Raw genomic sequence first — 14,366 nt, forward strand, 5'->3', positions numbered from 1 at the left:
AAAGCTGTGCACATCCAGTGATGCCTTTCTATAGGGCCACTTATCCCTGAATGGAGTGTCCTCAGGTGTCTGTGTCCTTGTGAGTTGGAGCATCCCTGTGGTACTACAGGGGCTGTAAGTGTATAGGACCCGACTTTTCCCTTTAAAACGTCCCAAACTGCTGTGTGATGGTATGTTGGTGTTTTCCTTTCTCTTCTGTCATGATCATCCCTTGGTCATTCTCTTTTTTGTCAGTAGGTCTCTTTGTTACTGACCTAGTGACATTGATTGTCTGCATACTCCCATGGCCTACTACTTCTGTTCTCGATCGTGCACGTACCTTTTCTTATTGTAGAAGTTTTTTTATTTAAAATTTTGTTTTGATTTTTAGCGATTATTTTTTTCTTCTCCATCCTCTCCCTCATTGAACAAAAAAGACAAGAAAAATACCTTCATAACACATACATATAGTCTAGCAAAATAAATTTCTACACTGGTCACATCCAAAAATGTAAGTCTTCTTCTGCATGTTAAACCCATCACCTCTCTGGAAGGAGATGTGTGGCATGGTTATCTTTAGTCCTCGGACAGTAATTTACAAAGGAGTGGTCCATCTCTTTGAGTTTCAGTAACCTCCATATTGGGACTTCCCCATAAGGGTGAAGTCACAGGTCCAAACAGAAACAGACACACAGGCAATTTTTCTCTTTTCCAGTGTTGAATAATAAATCTTTAGTTGTTGGAGAAAAGGTGCTCATTTTCTTTTCTTTTTTTTCTTTTTTAAAATTTATTTAACATTTTTAGTTTTCAGTGTTGATTTTCACAAGAGTTTGAATTACAAACTTTCTCCCCATTTCTGCCCTCCCCCCCACTCCAAAATGGCATATATTCTGATTGCTCCGTTCCCCAGTCAGCCCTCCCTTCTGTCACCCCACTCCCCCCCATCCCCTTTTCCCTTACTTTCTTGTAGGGCAAGATAGATTTCTATGCCCCATTGCCTGTATATCATATTTCCTAGTTGCATGCGAAAACTTTTTTTTGAACATCTGCTTTTAAAACTTTGAGTTCCAAATTCTCTCCCCTTTTCCCTCCCCACCCACCCTCCCTAAGAAGGCAAGCAATTCAACATAGGCCACATGTGTATGATTATGTAAAACCCTTCCACAATACTCATGTTGTGAAAGACTAACTATATTTTGTTCCTTCCTATCCTGTCCCCCTTTATTCAGTTTTCTCCCTTGACCCTGTCCCTTTTCAAAAGTGTTTGCTTTTGATTGCCTCCTCCCCCTATCTGCCCTCCCTTCTATCGTCCCCTCCCCTCTCCGTTTTATCTCTCTCTTCCTTCTTTCCTGTGGGGTATGATACCCAATTGAGTGTGTATGTTATTCCCTCCTCAGGTCAAATCTGATGAGAGCAAGATTCACTCATTCATCCTCACCTGCCCCCTCTTCCCTTCCTACAGAACTGCTTTTTCTTGCCACTTTTATGTGAGATAATTTACCCCATTCTATCTCTCCCTTTCTCCTTGTCTCAATATGTTCCTTTCTCATCCCTTAATTTGATTTTATTTTTTTAGATATCATCCCTTCATATTTAACTCACTCTGTGCCCTCTGTCTATATATATATGTATATTCCCTTCAGCTACCCTAATACTGAGGTCTCATGAATTATACACATCTTTCCATGTAGGAATGTAAACAAAACAGTTCAACTTTAGTAAGTCCCTTATGATTTCTCTTTCTTGATTACCTTTTCACGCTTCTCTTGATTCTTGTGTTTGAAAGTCAAATTTTCTATTCAGCTCTGGTCTTTTCACTGAGAAAGCATGAAAATCTTCTATTTTATTGAAAGTCCATATTTTGCCTTGGAGCATGCTACTCGGTTTTGCTGGGTAAGTGATTCTTGGTTTTAATCCTAGCTCCATTGACCTCTGGAATATCATATTCCAAGCCCTTCAGTCCCTTAATGTAGAAACTGCTAGATCTTGTATTATCCTGATTGTGTTTCCACAATACTCAAATTGTTTCTTTCTGGCTGCTTGCAGTATTTTCTCCTTGATCTGGGAGCTCTGGAATTTGGCGACAATATTCCTAGGAGTTTTCTTTTTGGGATCTTTTTCAGGAGGAGATGGGTAGATTCTTTGAATTTCTGTTTTATCCTCTGGCTCTAGAATATCAGGGCAGTTATCCTTGATAATTTCTTGAAAGATGATATCTAGGCTCTTTTTTTGATCATGGCTTTCAGGTAGTCCAATAATTTTTAAATTATCTTTTCTGGATCTATTTTCTAGGTCAGCGGTTTTTCCAATGAGGTATTTCACATTGTCTTCCACTTTTTCATTCCTTTGGTTCTGTTTTATAAGATCTTGATTTCTCCTAAAGTCACTAGCTTCCACTTGCTCCAGTCTAATTTTTAAGGTAGTATTTTCTTCAGTGGTCTTTTGGACCTCTTTTTCCATTTGTCTAATTCTGCCCTTCAAGGCATTCTTCTCCTTCTTGGCTTTTTGGAGCTCTTTTCCCATTTGAGTTAGTCTATTTTTTTAAGGTGTTATTTTCTTCCATATTTTTTTGGGTCTCCTTCAGCAAGTCATTGACTTGTTTTTCATGGTTTTCTTGCGTCATTCTCATTTCTCTTCCCAGTTTTTCCTCTACTTCTCTAACTTGCTTTTCCAAATCCTTTTTGAGCTCTTCCATGGCCTGAGACCAGTTCATGTTTTTCTTGGAGGCTTTTGTTGTAGGCTCTTTGACTTTGTTGACTTCTTCTGGCTGAATGTTTTGGTCTTCTTTGTCACCAAAGAAGGATTCCAGAGTCTGAGACTGAATCTGGGTGTGTTTTTGCTGCCTGGCCATATTCCCAACCAACTAACTTGACCCTTGAGTTTTTCAGCAGGGTATGACTGCTGGTAGAGTAGAGAGTACTTCGTTCCAGGCTTGAGGGGTTGTCCTGTTGTTTTCAGAGCTATTTCTACACAGCAAGCTCTGCCTCACCAGTGCTCCTTCTCCCCCAAGAACCACCAACCCGGACCTTGACTCAGATCTGAGCAGGCTCTGCACTGTGGCTCTAATCCGCCACTTAATTCCTTCCACCAGGTGGGCCTGGGGCCGCAGGCAACTGCAGCTGTAGTTCTGTCCTCAGAGTTGCACCACCTCCACTGCCTCCAGGGTGGTGGCCAAACCGCAAACTCCTTTCACTCTGTCACTGCAGTTTTTTCTCACTAACCTTCTCTGTTGTCTTTGGTGTTTGTGGGTTGAGAAGTCTGGTAACTGCCACAGCTCACTGATTCAGGGTGCTAGGGCCTGTTCCACCCAGCTCGTGGTCTGGTTGGTCCGGGCGCAGCCCACGATAGACCTTACCCAGCAACCTTCCAGGCTGCCCTGGGCTGGAGCTCTGCTTCCCTTTGCTAGTTTGTGGGTTCTGCAGTTCTAGAATTTGTTTGGAGCCATTTTTTATAGGTGTTTGGAGGGTCCTGGGGGAGAGCCCTAGGCAAGTCCCTGCTTTCCAGCTGCCATCTTAGCTCCACCACAGGTGCTCATTTTCTAAGGCCCTACCCTCTAGGAGTGGAACTTCCATGGCTTCTCTTTTATTTCTTCCTTCACTTTCCTTTTTATATTGACCTTGACATACAGATAGATGGATAGACATAAGAGTTATTTTTATAGGCAGTTCTCAAGTAATTGGGGGGGTAATTTAACAACTAAGAATCCAGAGTCATTTTGGGTTTTAGATTGCAGTACAGGTGATCTTTTAGTCATTGAACTTCCTTTCATATTTCATTTTGGTTCATTTCATTTGGTTTACAATAATATAAGGACCTTTCATTCCAATGCCTAGGGAATGCCAGATTGAAACAAAATACTAGTGCAAAGATAATATAAGTGCAAAGATGATATCCACATTATATTTGCCATATCAGCCAATCTATCTCCACTTACGAACGCTGACTTGATATAGGCACAGGCACAGTGTTAAGTGTAGTTAGGTGGTTATGGGCTTTCTGAAGTTGATGATTATAATGACGTTGAATTTCAGTCATCTTCTGGCTTTTGTTTCCCTGCTTTATATAGGAGAAGTTGCGGCTTCAGGGCCAAATCACAGAGGGCAGCAACATGATTAAAACAATTGCCTTTGGCCGCTATGAGCTAGATACCTGGTACCACTCGCCCTACCCAGAAGAGTATGCACGCCTGGGACGGCTCTACATGTGCGAATTCTGTCTCAAATACATGAAGAGCCAAACAATACTTCGTCGACACATGGTAAGCCTTTTTATGGCCAGTCTAAACTTTGGTTGTGGTTTCCAGGGAATTTATTGTGGACTGCAGGTGCATTAGAAATTATTTATGTTAATAAGAGGTCTGGGCATTTGAAATCTACAGATAATATAATATGTTGCTAATAAGGCCTCAGAAATAGGTTAATTCCAACCCAGAAGTATGCAGTTTGTGACATAGCTGCCAATGAGTAGTACCTGAGGAAGCTGTTTACATTCTCATAATCTACAAATGTTTGTTTTCCTTTCCTTTTGCAGATCTGATTATTTTTCTTTTTTTCTCTACACACAGACACACACACACGCGCATGCACACACACACACTCACACACACATATACACACACACAGAGACGGCATTTAGCAGCTTTGCTTGGTCCAGTTAGTGGCACTCAGGTCTAAAGAGTTTTCATCCATAATTATGATAACTAATATGTTTATGGTTCTTTAAGGTTTGTAAAGCACTTCGCATATTATCTCACTTGTGTCCTCACAGCATCCCTGCTTGGTAGGTGTTATTATCCTCATCCTCCAGATGAGGAGACCAAGGATGTGAGGTTAAATGACTTGTCCAGAATATCTGATACACTTAATAAATACCTGAGGTAGGATTCCTGACTCCATGTCCAGTGTTCTGTTCACTAATCCACTTGGCAAGTGAAGGAAGGCATTGAACTTTAAGCATCTCTGTCCCCGCTTCTATTGTTTACACACAGATGAACATAAAAATTGGGTTAGATTGTGGCAAAACTGAAATCAGTGTGTGTTTTACTGTCCCCTGCCTCTTTTTATACATCTTCCTCCTTCAAAATAGGAAATGAGTTGGTGTCATTTATATTTTGATTGAATGTCACATGACTACATTAACTTAGGTATCTGTGTTTTTTTACTTCTCATCTCTAATTCCAGGATAGAATGTTGTGTCTTTTCAAAAAGAAATTTTAAAATGTTTTAATTGCTACATTTTGTTTCAACACATCTATCTCATCCTAATAATCTATCCCCAGTACTTGACCACAAAAAAACTTAAGACCATCTAATGTAGCGGTTGCAGTTAATAGCATGGTTACCCATGGTTACACTTCCTTTTACAGGAATTTCCAGCAACACAAAGAGTTGTGGGAGCTGTTGTCTGAAGAGTCTCTTCTTATTCCTGAAATTATACTATGCTTTTATCTTGTCCTGAAGATAAAACTGTTTTACATAATTAAAGTGTCTCGTGGGTGGGAGAAGGAGATTGAATAGGGTGGGTAATCCCCTCCTTTAACATATCTCATCTGCCCCTAAAATACTCTCAGATGCTGGAGAGCCAGCCTGCTTCTCATGATGTCCTCCCTTTAACTACTCTTCCTTGTGCCACCCCTCCTGGTTGGTACCCACACCTCCCCCCACCCCCCAAGCCCCTTCTTCAGTATGCTGATAGTATTATGGCCCTTTTTCTCTCCCTCTCTGGCTGTAGATAATCTCTAGCCTCATGGCTCAGTTCTTGGACTAGGGAGAAGGCTGCCAGTAGCCTACAGGGAAGATGATGTATGAGCAGACGTAACCTTGGGTTTTGGACAAGAATATTAGAATTGGAAAAAACGTTAAACATCATTTAGGCCAGCCCCCTCATTTTACAGCTGAGGAACTGAGGGATAAAGGTTGTGATTTTTCCCAGAGTCAAAACAGGTAGAAGAACTAAGAGCTGGAAACACTGAGACGAGAAGCCAGATGGTCTGTCCCCCAGTCTAGTGTTCCTTGCCCTATTCCATGCTATGTGAAAATAGGGGCACACTGCTTTGTTTTCCAGAAGGAATGCCTTTTCCTTTTAATAGCAAGCCCCTATAGTGTGTCTTAAAATGGGACTGAACTTTAAAAATTCTGTTCCTACTTAGACTTTTCAGATGATATCTATGGTACTCAAACCATGTTTTCAGTGGTATTGAATGTTGGACTCAGGATAAGAAAAGAGGGGGCTAGCGCCCCCTAGTGGTGAGGGACACTCCTGAGTATTTTCAAACTGGTTTCCAACTATAGGAATGTCAGCCTTTTCTGAGAGCCACAGAAGAACTTGCTTTTAGTTCTTGTGGCCAAGAAGGATTTTTTTCTTTTAATAATTACATAATTACATTATGACCTAGTTTCCTTATTGAAAAATTGGGAACCTGCCTCCTTGGGTGGGGATGGGAAGTTGCTGGTAAAGGTGATAGTGAAGTACTTGGCAGCTTTAAAGTGCCAGAGCTAAGCTGCTTATGCATTTCCTATTGGCAGGAGGGATCTTATATTATTTCGGGGGTACTTAGCTGGCATTTATGTAGTAGGTGATTTTAATCTCCTGTGATGAAACAGTGCCGGAAAAAATAGGAGTTTGTAATAACTTCAGAAGCTGTTACTTTAGAAGAAAGCTCTTTGTTTTGTGAGACAGTCAGTGTTCTCCCTAAGTGTATCTAGCTGCCTTCCAGTCATAAGTCTCACTCAGCCCAACTCATCAGCCTTAGTGTTCCCTTTAAACTTTGAGTGGCAGTGTACTTCTGATGTGAATTTCCTTTTCTTACAGGCAAAATGTGTATGGAAACATCCGCCAGGAGATGAGATCTATCGTAAGGGCTCCATCTCTGTGTTTGAGGTTGACGGCAAGAAGAACAAGGTAAAAAAGGAGGTGACTGACTCAAGAGCAGAGATGGTGTAATGCACCCCCAGAGAGAGAGGAGACTCTGACACTCTGACTCTTCCCAAGGTCCTACTTTAGTTATTTTAGAACATATTGGCAGTTACGGAAGTAGGCTGGGCTGGTTTAGTCAGGCTTCTCCAGTCTCCTTTCTTTCTCCTGCTTTATATCTTTAGCCTGAATACTTTCCCATTGCCCTCAAGGTTACCAAATGTTAGAGATCCTGAGCCCATTTTTTACTGTGTCTTTTTTCTTGTCTGAATCAACAAGCATTTGCTAAGTGTTCTTGTTGTGTGCTAGGTGCTAGAGATACAAAGCCAAAGATGAAACAGTTCTACTGTCACGGACCTTACAGTCTTTCAGGGGAGATATTTGCACGTAGAAGTGTGTACCGAACAGATCCAGTATTGTTAGGGAGAGAAGACACTGGCAATTGGCAGGTGGAAAGATTGAAAAAAGGCTTCCTCTAACAGATGGTGTCTGAGTTGTATCTTTAAGGAAGTGAGAGATTCTGTGAGGTTGAGGTAAGGGAGGAAGACATGCATTCCAGGCATGTGTGATGGCCAATGCAAAGGCTTGGAGATAGGAAACAGAGACAAAGCCAGTTTGGTTGGACTGTAGCGTATGGGAGGGGGAGTAATACATAGCAAAGCCAGAAAGCTAGGTTGGGAACAGGTTGTGGTGGGCTTTGAGAGCTAAACTGAAATTTATATGGAATTATAGAGGTAATAAGGAACCTCTGGAGTATATTGAGTAAGGGAGAGATGGGCTTAGTTCTGTGATTAAGAAGCATCACTTTGTTAGCAGTGAGAAGAATGAATTGGACTAGGAAGACTGGAGATAGGGAGGCCATTGCAGTAATCCAAGTGGAGGAATGAGAACCTGAACAAAGATGGTGGCCATGTGAGGAAAGAGAACCACTTGGATGCTAAAGATGTTGTAGAGGTAGAAATGGCGAGAGATTGCATATGTAGAGTGAGTGAGAAGTTAAGGTTAACATTGACTTTGGTCGAGGGGTGGTTTTGGTGAGGTAAAATATGAATTCTGTTCTGGCTACGTTGAGTGTGAGACGTAGAACCCAGGGATATCTAGTCTGAAATATCCTACGGGCAGTTGGGGATGTGGGACTAGAGCTCAGGAGAGAGTCTGGGGCTGGATATAAGGATCTCTTTAGTGATAGCATCCCTAGCTTGTGGCTCTCTCCTCCTCAGCATGTTGATCATGCTTCGGAACTTCCTCTCCTCCCCCAACAACAGCCACTTCCTAACCATGTGACCAGAATGCCCACCTTCCTGTTTATTAGGCATAACTGAAATGGTTGAATCTTAGCTTCAGTCTTAGAGCTGTTAGCCTAAGTCCCTCTTATCTCTCTCTGCTTTCAGATATATTGCCAAAACCTCTGCCTGCTGGCCAAGCTCTTTCTAGACCATAAGACGCTGTATTATGATGTAGAGCCCTTCCTCTTCTATGTCATGACAGAAGCTGACAACACTGGCTGTCACCTGATTGGGTACTTCTCCAAGGTTAGAAGTATTTGTGACTTGCTGTGAATTACGCGTCTAATTAATGGGAGGAGGTTTCTGATGTTAACCATGTATCAGTTACTAAATCTTGGAACTAAATCTTGTCACAGCTCTTCCTACAGAGACATACCAGAGGTTGTCTAGTAAAAATGTCCATTTCTTTATTAGAACCCCCACATTCCCTCATTTCAGGGTGTGCTTGCCAGGGTTACCTGCTTATGACTGGACCAGGGCTCCTGCTTGGTAACTAACAAGTGCATATCTTTGTGGGGTAGGAGTTGGTGGGGAGGGAACATTTGTTCAATCTTCACTCTCTCTGTGGTCTTAGCTTGGGAGCTGCCATCCAGCTCCTGAGCTGGACTGCCTTAAACTTATTTGTGACAGTGTCATTGTTTTCTTAGGGGACACAAACCAAATTCAGCCTTCAAACATCTGGATTTCTCAGCTCTGAGGGAAATCCAGGCTTCAGGGATTAGTGTCTATATTGCGCTCTCCCTAGTAGGCTGCCTCCTTTTGAAGCTACTCTTTAATGAGGGTTGCTGGCTGACTCATCAGTCTGCACGGCTACACCCCCACTCACTACACGATGCAAAAGGGCCAGAGTCAGCCCTTTTTTGATGATGGAGCTGAAGCCTTAAGTCTCGAAGCTCTGGAAACCCCTGGATTAATAGCTTGTGCCATCATGGAATGGGCTAGCCAACTAGCTGGGTAACTGTCGTTCCTCTTCCCTGGTGGCATGGTAGACTTGAGCCAACTTGCTGACTCCTTTAGTTCTAGACTCCTGTGATTGTCTGATCTGTTTTCTCTTGATTTCAGGAAAAGAATTCATTCCTCAATTACAATGTTTCCTGCATCCTCACCATGCCTCAGTACATGCGACAAGGCTATGGCAAGATGCTCATTGACTTCAGTAAGTGTGTGTGTGTGTGTGTGTGTGTGTGTGTGTGTGTGTGTGTGTGTGTTTGCTGGGATCATGGTAGTGCTGAAATGTCAGTCCTCATAGCACATATTGTGTTGAGATTTGGCCATGTTTAGAGGTGGGGAAGTGAGGTAAGATCAAAGGCTGGAGTAGACAGGCATCACAGGCTTTAAAGCTAGAAGGGACTTTGGAGATCATTTTTTCCAACACTCTCAGCTTCAGTACTATTTTCAGAATCTTTCCAGTGTGATGGAGACAGGATACATATAGGAGTGTTAAAGTAGGGCTGAGAGATTTTTATGGTGTCTGGTTATTTGGTGAACACAGAGGTAGGAAAGGCAGAATATTGTACGAAGAATATCTGCGTCACCTGTTCCTTGGGGACATTACCATGTAATCATCCTTCATTAGTATTCATGCTATGTAAACTTTTTTCAAGGTAGCTGATTAATGGGCTCTGGTATTTTAATAGTAAGAGGTAATGTTTATATAGTGCTTGACAGTTTGTAGAATGCTTTACGTCTATTATCTCATTGGGTACAACAACTCTGTGAGGTAGATACTGTTATCCCCATTTTATAGATTTGGAAACAAATCTAAGATCTGTTGATAGGAGAGGTTTTAGGTGACTTGTCCAGGGTCATGCAGCTAGTTGTGCTCCGGTGAGGTGAAAGTGACCTTTTTTTTTGCCTACTATAACTCTTTGTTAAATATACTATTTTAATATAACAGCATATAACTGTTGCCCATTGTATAACATATACGTGTTATACATGTATATAACAAATACATATTATATATGTATAACAATTGCCCATTGAGTGATGTTCTTCAATCAGAAATGTAAGTACCTATAATCGGCTAATCATGGCCTGATTATTTTACCTCTTTCCAAGTGGAACAGTCAGAAAGATGGTTCCTTGCTCCCCCATCCCACTGAGGGGTGGGGTTGACTGTATTTAGTCATAAATTTGTTTCATGGCACCATGTTGTCCCTTGGTGCCACCACTGGGGAATTCAGGTCTAGGGAGAGTCAGTCAATGCAGATTTTGCTTTCCTTGGCAGGTTATTTGCTTTCCAAAGTAGAAGAAAAGGTTGGCTCCCCAGAACGCCCACTGTCTGATTTGGGCCTCATCAGCTACCGGAGTTACTGGAAAGAAGTGCTGCTTCGATATTTGCATAATTTTCAAGGCAAAGAAATCTCTATAAAAGGTAGGCTTCTGGAATGTGTGGAGTTCTAAGGCAGCAGAGGTCAGTCACTGACAGCAGAGGTGTCCTAACCTTTATCTAACAGGCATGTGACCCTAGGAAGGTCATGAAGTCCTCTGTGCTTGAGTCTCACTTAAATAGAGGAAGGTGAGGTAAGCACTGCGCATCATGGGATCTTAGCTTTAGAACAGAGGGAGCTTTAGAGGCCATCCAGGCAAGCCTCCACCTAGACCCTGGCAGCTTCATAAACTTGTAAAGTTGTTAAGGGCCAACACTTTGAATTCCTTGTGAAGGTTGTTTGTTGCCCAAGCTGCTTTTCCACGTCTAGATGGCTAGCCACTTGTGCCAATCATCCTTTCAAAGCCTCCAAAAGACACATTTCTTTCTTCCTGTTGTTCAGATCTGCTAACACAGTGTTCTATAGCACTCGCTCGTATGAACTGTGTGCTAATTATGATGAGAAAATAGAGCATAGTAGCTTCCAGATAGTGCTGCTAAGGTGAGATACTTCACTTGTAACTCCCTCTTTCCTGTACCAGCTTTCAGAATTCACCTGAAGGCCACAACTTTCTGCTCTTTAGACATGTTGTCATTCAGTACAAAAGACATGATTCTGAATCTGGTTGAATTAGATTTGAAGTGTAAGGGAGGGAGAGATGGTGGTGATGATAGTGGTCCTCCTCTCTGGGTACTCATGTCCTTGATGGAACCTTGTGTTACAGAAATCAGCCAGGAGACTGCTGTGAACCCTGTGGACATCGTTAGTACCCTGCAGGCCCTTCAGATGCTCAAGTACTGGAAAGGGAAACACCTGGTTCTAAAGAGACAGGTAAGATTTTTTTTTTTTCACCTGCTTGGTAAAAAATTCCAGAGCAGTCTGTCTTGGGATTCAGTGAAACAAGGTATGAACAATAGTCAGATTTGTCCTTAGGAGAGACATAGAAATTTTTTTTTTGAGGGGGAAAGGCAGGGCAATTGGGGTTAAGTGACTTGCCCAAGGTCACACAGCTAGTTCAGTGTGTCAGGTGTCTGAGGCTGGATTTGAACTCAGGTGTTCCTGACTCCCGGGCTGGTGCGGTGTATTCCCAGCGCCACCTAGCTGCCCCTTAGAAATTCTTTCTGTTTCTTTAGCTTGCTGTAGTTCTTGACTTGTGCCTCTTCCTTAAGTTTTAAATTACAAGAGAGAATCTAATTCTACTTGTGGGACCTCTGGTTGAGTTTTCTCCTCGAGTTTTAAATAATCTTTGGAATGGGCAGTGGAGGGAGTGAGGAGACCCAGGTTCTTGTCCCACTTGCCTCTGTTAGTAAGGTTAGTAAGCTGTGTGACCCTGGGCAAGTCCCTTAACTGCTGTGAACCTCTTGACTTATTGATAAGGGGGGGATGATACTGTACAGAATTGTTGTGAGAATCAGATAAAGATGAGGGTTGTGAAAGCACTGTGCAAAGCACAAAGTCTGACCACATGTTGAGTATTGTGATCCTTTTAGAGGTGGTTTCTGAACTGAGGAGCCTGTGGGTGCTGTGTGCGGGGAAGCCCTCGGGTGACCCTGTGTCTTTCTGTTCTTACTTCTCTCAGGACTTAATTGATGAGTGGATAGCCAAAGAGGCAAAGAGATCCAACACCAATAAGACCATGGATCCCAGCTGTTTGAAATGGACCCCTCCGAAAGGAACTTAAACTGGCTGTGGATCCCTGAGCCAGCGAACCCCGCAGTACGAAGCCCCCTTGGGATCTGTCTGTCCATTTCTGTTGCTGTTGTGATTGGCATGTACAGTATCCTTTGGGAAGGCCATTCCCCCTTGGGACTGTCCTGGCTCCAACCCTTTGTGTAAAATGCAGACGCTGGTTCTGAGGAACTGTTGTTTCGGCCTCAGTGAGGTTGCCTGGAATGCATCTGTATTGGACTCGATTGAAGCTCCCACATAAGCACTGACCCAAGGACTCGCATGTGGTACTGTACCTGTTCAGTCACTGGTTCCCCCTCATGTTTCAAGTTGTGTTGTGTCCTTTAAACTGCCTGTAATAGTGCTCCTTCAGGTTGCTGAGCAGGATCGTTCTTGTTCCCTTTTGAACCTGGTTACTTCCACCTTCACCTTAACAGTTCCCTGGGTCTCTTTCAGCGGGTCAGGAGAGGGGGTGAAGATGCAGAGTGTGGGGGAGATGGCCACGGTTAAGCCACATTGCATTTTCACTCCGTTTCTGACCTTCTTTGCTCTTTTGTTGTGATTTGAAGACTTCTAACACACTTCCACCTCCCTCCCCTTTTAAGAAATCCCCATCAGGCTGACCAGGGCTGGGGGTTAGTTTAAGCATCAATGCAAGATGGAAATTGGGTTGGAGGAGAGGATGAGTTTAGCAGCGCATGGTGATTTTGTGCTCTAATTTGGGACCACTTCCAGGGAAGGTTACTTGTTTCAATGAAAGGGAGAGAACATTGGCCTCCCTGCCACAGTCATGGAAATTCCCTAGAACAAAGAGCAGAAACAGCGGCCTTTCCAGACCTTACCCTCTTCCGCACTGGGAATCCCCAAGACTATTTCCAGTGCTCATTTTTCACGTCATGTCTTAGCTTATTCTTTCTATTTCATACTTCTTTTCCCTTCCGGTACCATTCTGGCCCCGTACAGTCCTTTGCCCTTCTCTGTAGGGTCATAGCAAATACTGGTGGGAGCATGTGCAGAACATCCTTACTTTTTACACTGGTTGCATTCACCTTGTCCCAAGAACCACAGAGGAGGAGAAAACAACTTAACAGTCATTTGTGTGCTGCCGCCATTGTGGCCGTGCAAGTCAAAGTAATAGCAGCCTCCTCCAGCGTACAGCAAGTTTGCCTCTCTGGCGGCAGCACCTCATACCCTTTGAGAACAGAAGCGCTTGTACCCCTTCCCAGCCTCACTCCACTTCCCCTGCTCTTTCTGGTCTACAGTTCACTTCTGTTTTTGATGTTGTTAAAGTGATTCGGGGAGAGAATGAGACATTCTGGCTCACTTCTCGCCAGTCTCCATATGTGCTATCTCAGAGCAGCCTTTGATGTTTGACATGTCCCCCTTGCCAACTTGGTCTCCTACAATACTGTTGTCTTGATGTGGAGCCCTCACCACAACCCCTAACCTGTGGTCAGTCGTGCCTTGCTCCTGTCACTTCTATACACTATTTATAATCACCGTGGGTTTGTGGGGGCCTGGTTTCAAGCATGCTCAGTGGCGGCTCCCCTCCCTTTCCTCCCGGCCCCAAGCTTCCGTGTCACTGTAGAACGTCGATTACAGAAGCAAGCTGGCTGGGGATTTTCTCCTGAGGGGTATAGGCCTTTCTTATACAGAAGCTGAACCCTTTTCCACATGTGGTAGAATGTGCGGTTCTGTATCTATTTCTCAATAAAGCATGTTCTCTGCTCAAAAATCTTCTTTCTTTCTGAGGCTTTCATATGTGCTGGTTTGGGGTCACTAACGTGTGTTTTCTATTGAAGGTGATGGTTCTTGGTCCCCTGTTGGTAGAGTACGCACTTTTGGTTATTTTTCCAGTGGTAGAGGTTGTGCCAAGCCATGTGTATCCTCTCACCAACTTTCCACATCTGGAAGATGGCTGACAAGGGTGGAAGAGCCAAGTCTATGACCATGAAAATAGGTTCCCCCCCCACCCATGTGACTGGCTCCCATAGGAAATGAACCATGACTTGAGCACTATGTCCTGATGATCTTGAGATAAAACTTCTTGTGACCGGTGGGGTAAGATTGTTTTCAGTCCTTTGATTTCTGCCCTCTTCATTGAGATCCACTAGTTTAATCTGGTTGGAAATAGACAGGGTGAGTAGGT

At 43.3% G+C, this 14,366-nt stretch overlaps 1 protein-coding gene across 2 annotated transcripts in view; it reads left to right on the top strand.

Annotated features, from left to right (window-relative positions):
* KAT7 (lysine acetyltransferase 7) overlaps positions 1-13,952 on the top strand; it is a 34,204-nt gene extending 20,252 nt beyond the window's left edge. For both annotated transcript variants that reach the window (XM_036755969.1, XM_036755968.1), the window contains 7 exons: positions 4,046-4,237; positions 6,790-6,879; positions 8,283-8,423; positions 9,240-9,333; positions 10,408-10,554; positions 11,274-11,380; positions 12,129-13,952. In XM_036755969.1, coding sequence (XP_036611864.1) covers positions 4,046-4,237; positions 6,790-6,879; positions 8,283-8,423; positions 9,240-9,333; positions 10,408-10,554; positions 11,274-11,380; positions 12,129-12,230 — 873 coding nt within the window. In that variant the 3' untranslated portion in view covers positions 12,231-13,952. The remainder of the gene's footprint in view (positions 1-4,045; positions 4,238-6,789; positions 6,880-8,282; positions 8,424-9,239; positions 9,334-10,407; positions 10,555-11,273; positions 11,381-12,128) is intronic.
* Positions 13,953-14,366: the final 414 nt, after the last annotated feature.

The sequence above is a fragment of the Trichosurus vulpecula genome, chromosome 4, assembly GCF_011100635.1.
Source record: "Trichosurus vulpecula isolate mTriVul1 chromosome 4, mTriVul1.pri, whole genome shotgun sequence".
NCBI classification, from domain to species: Eukaryota; Metazoa; Chordata; class Mammalia; order Diprotodontia; family Phalangeridae; genus Trichosurus; species Trichosurus vulpecula.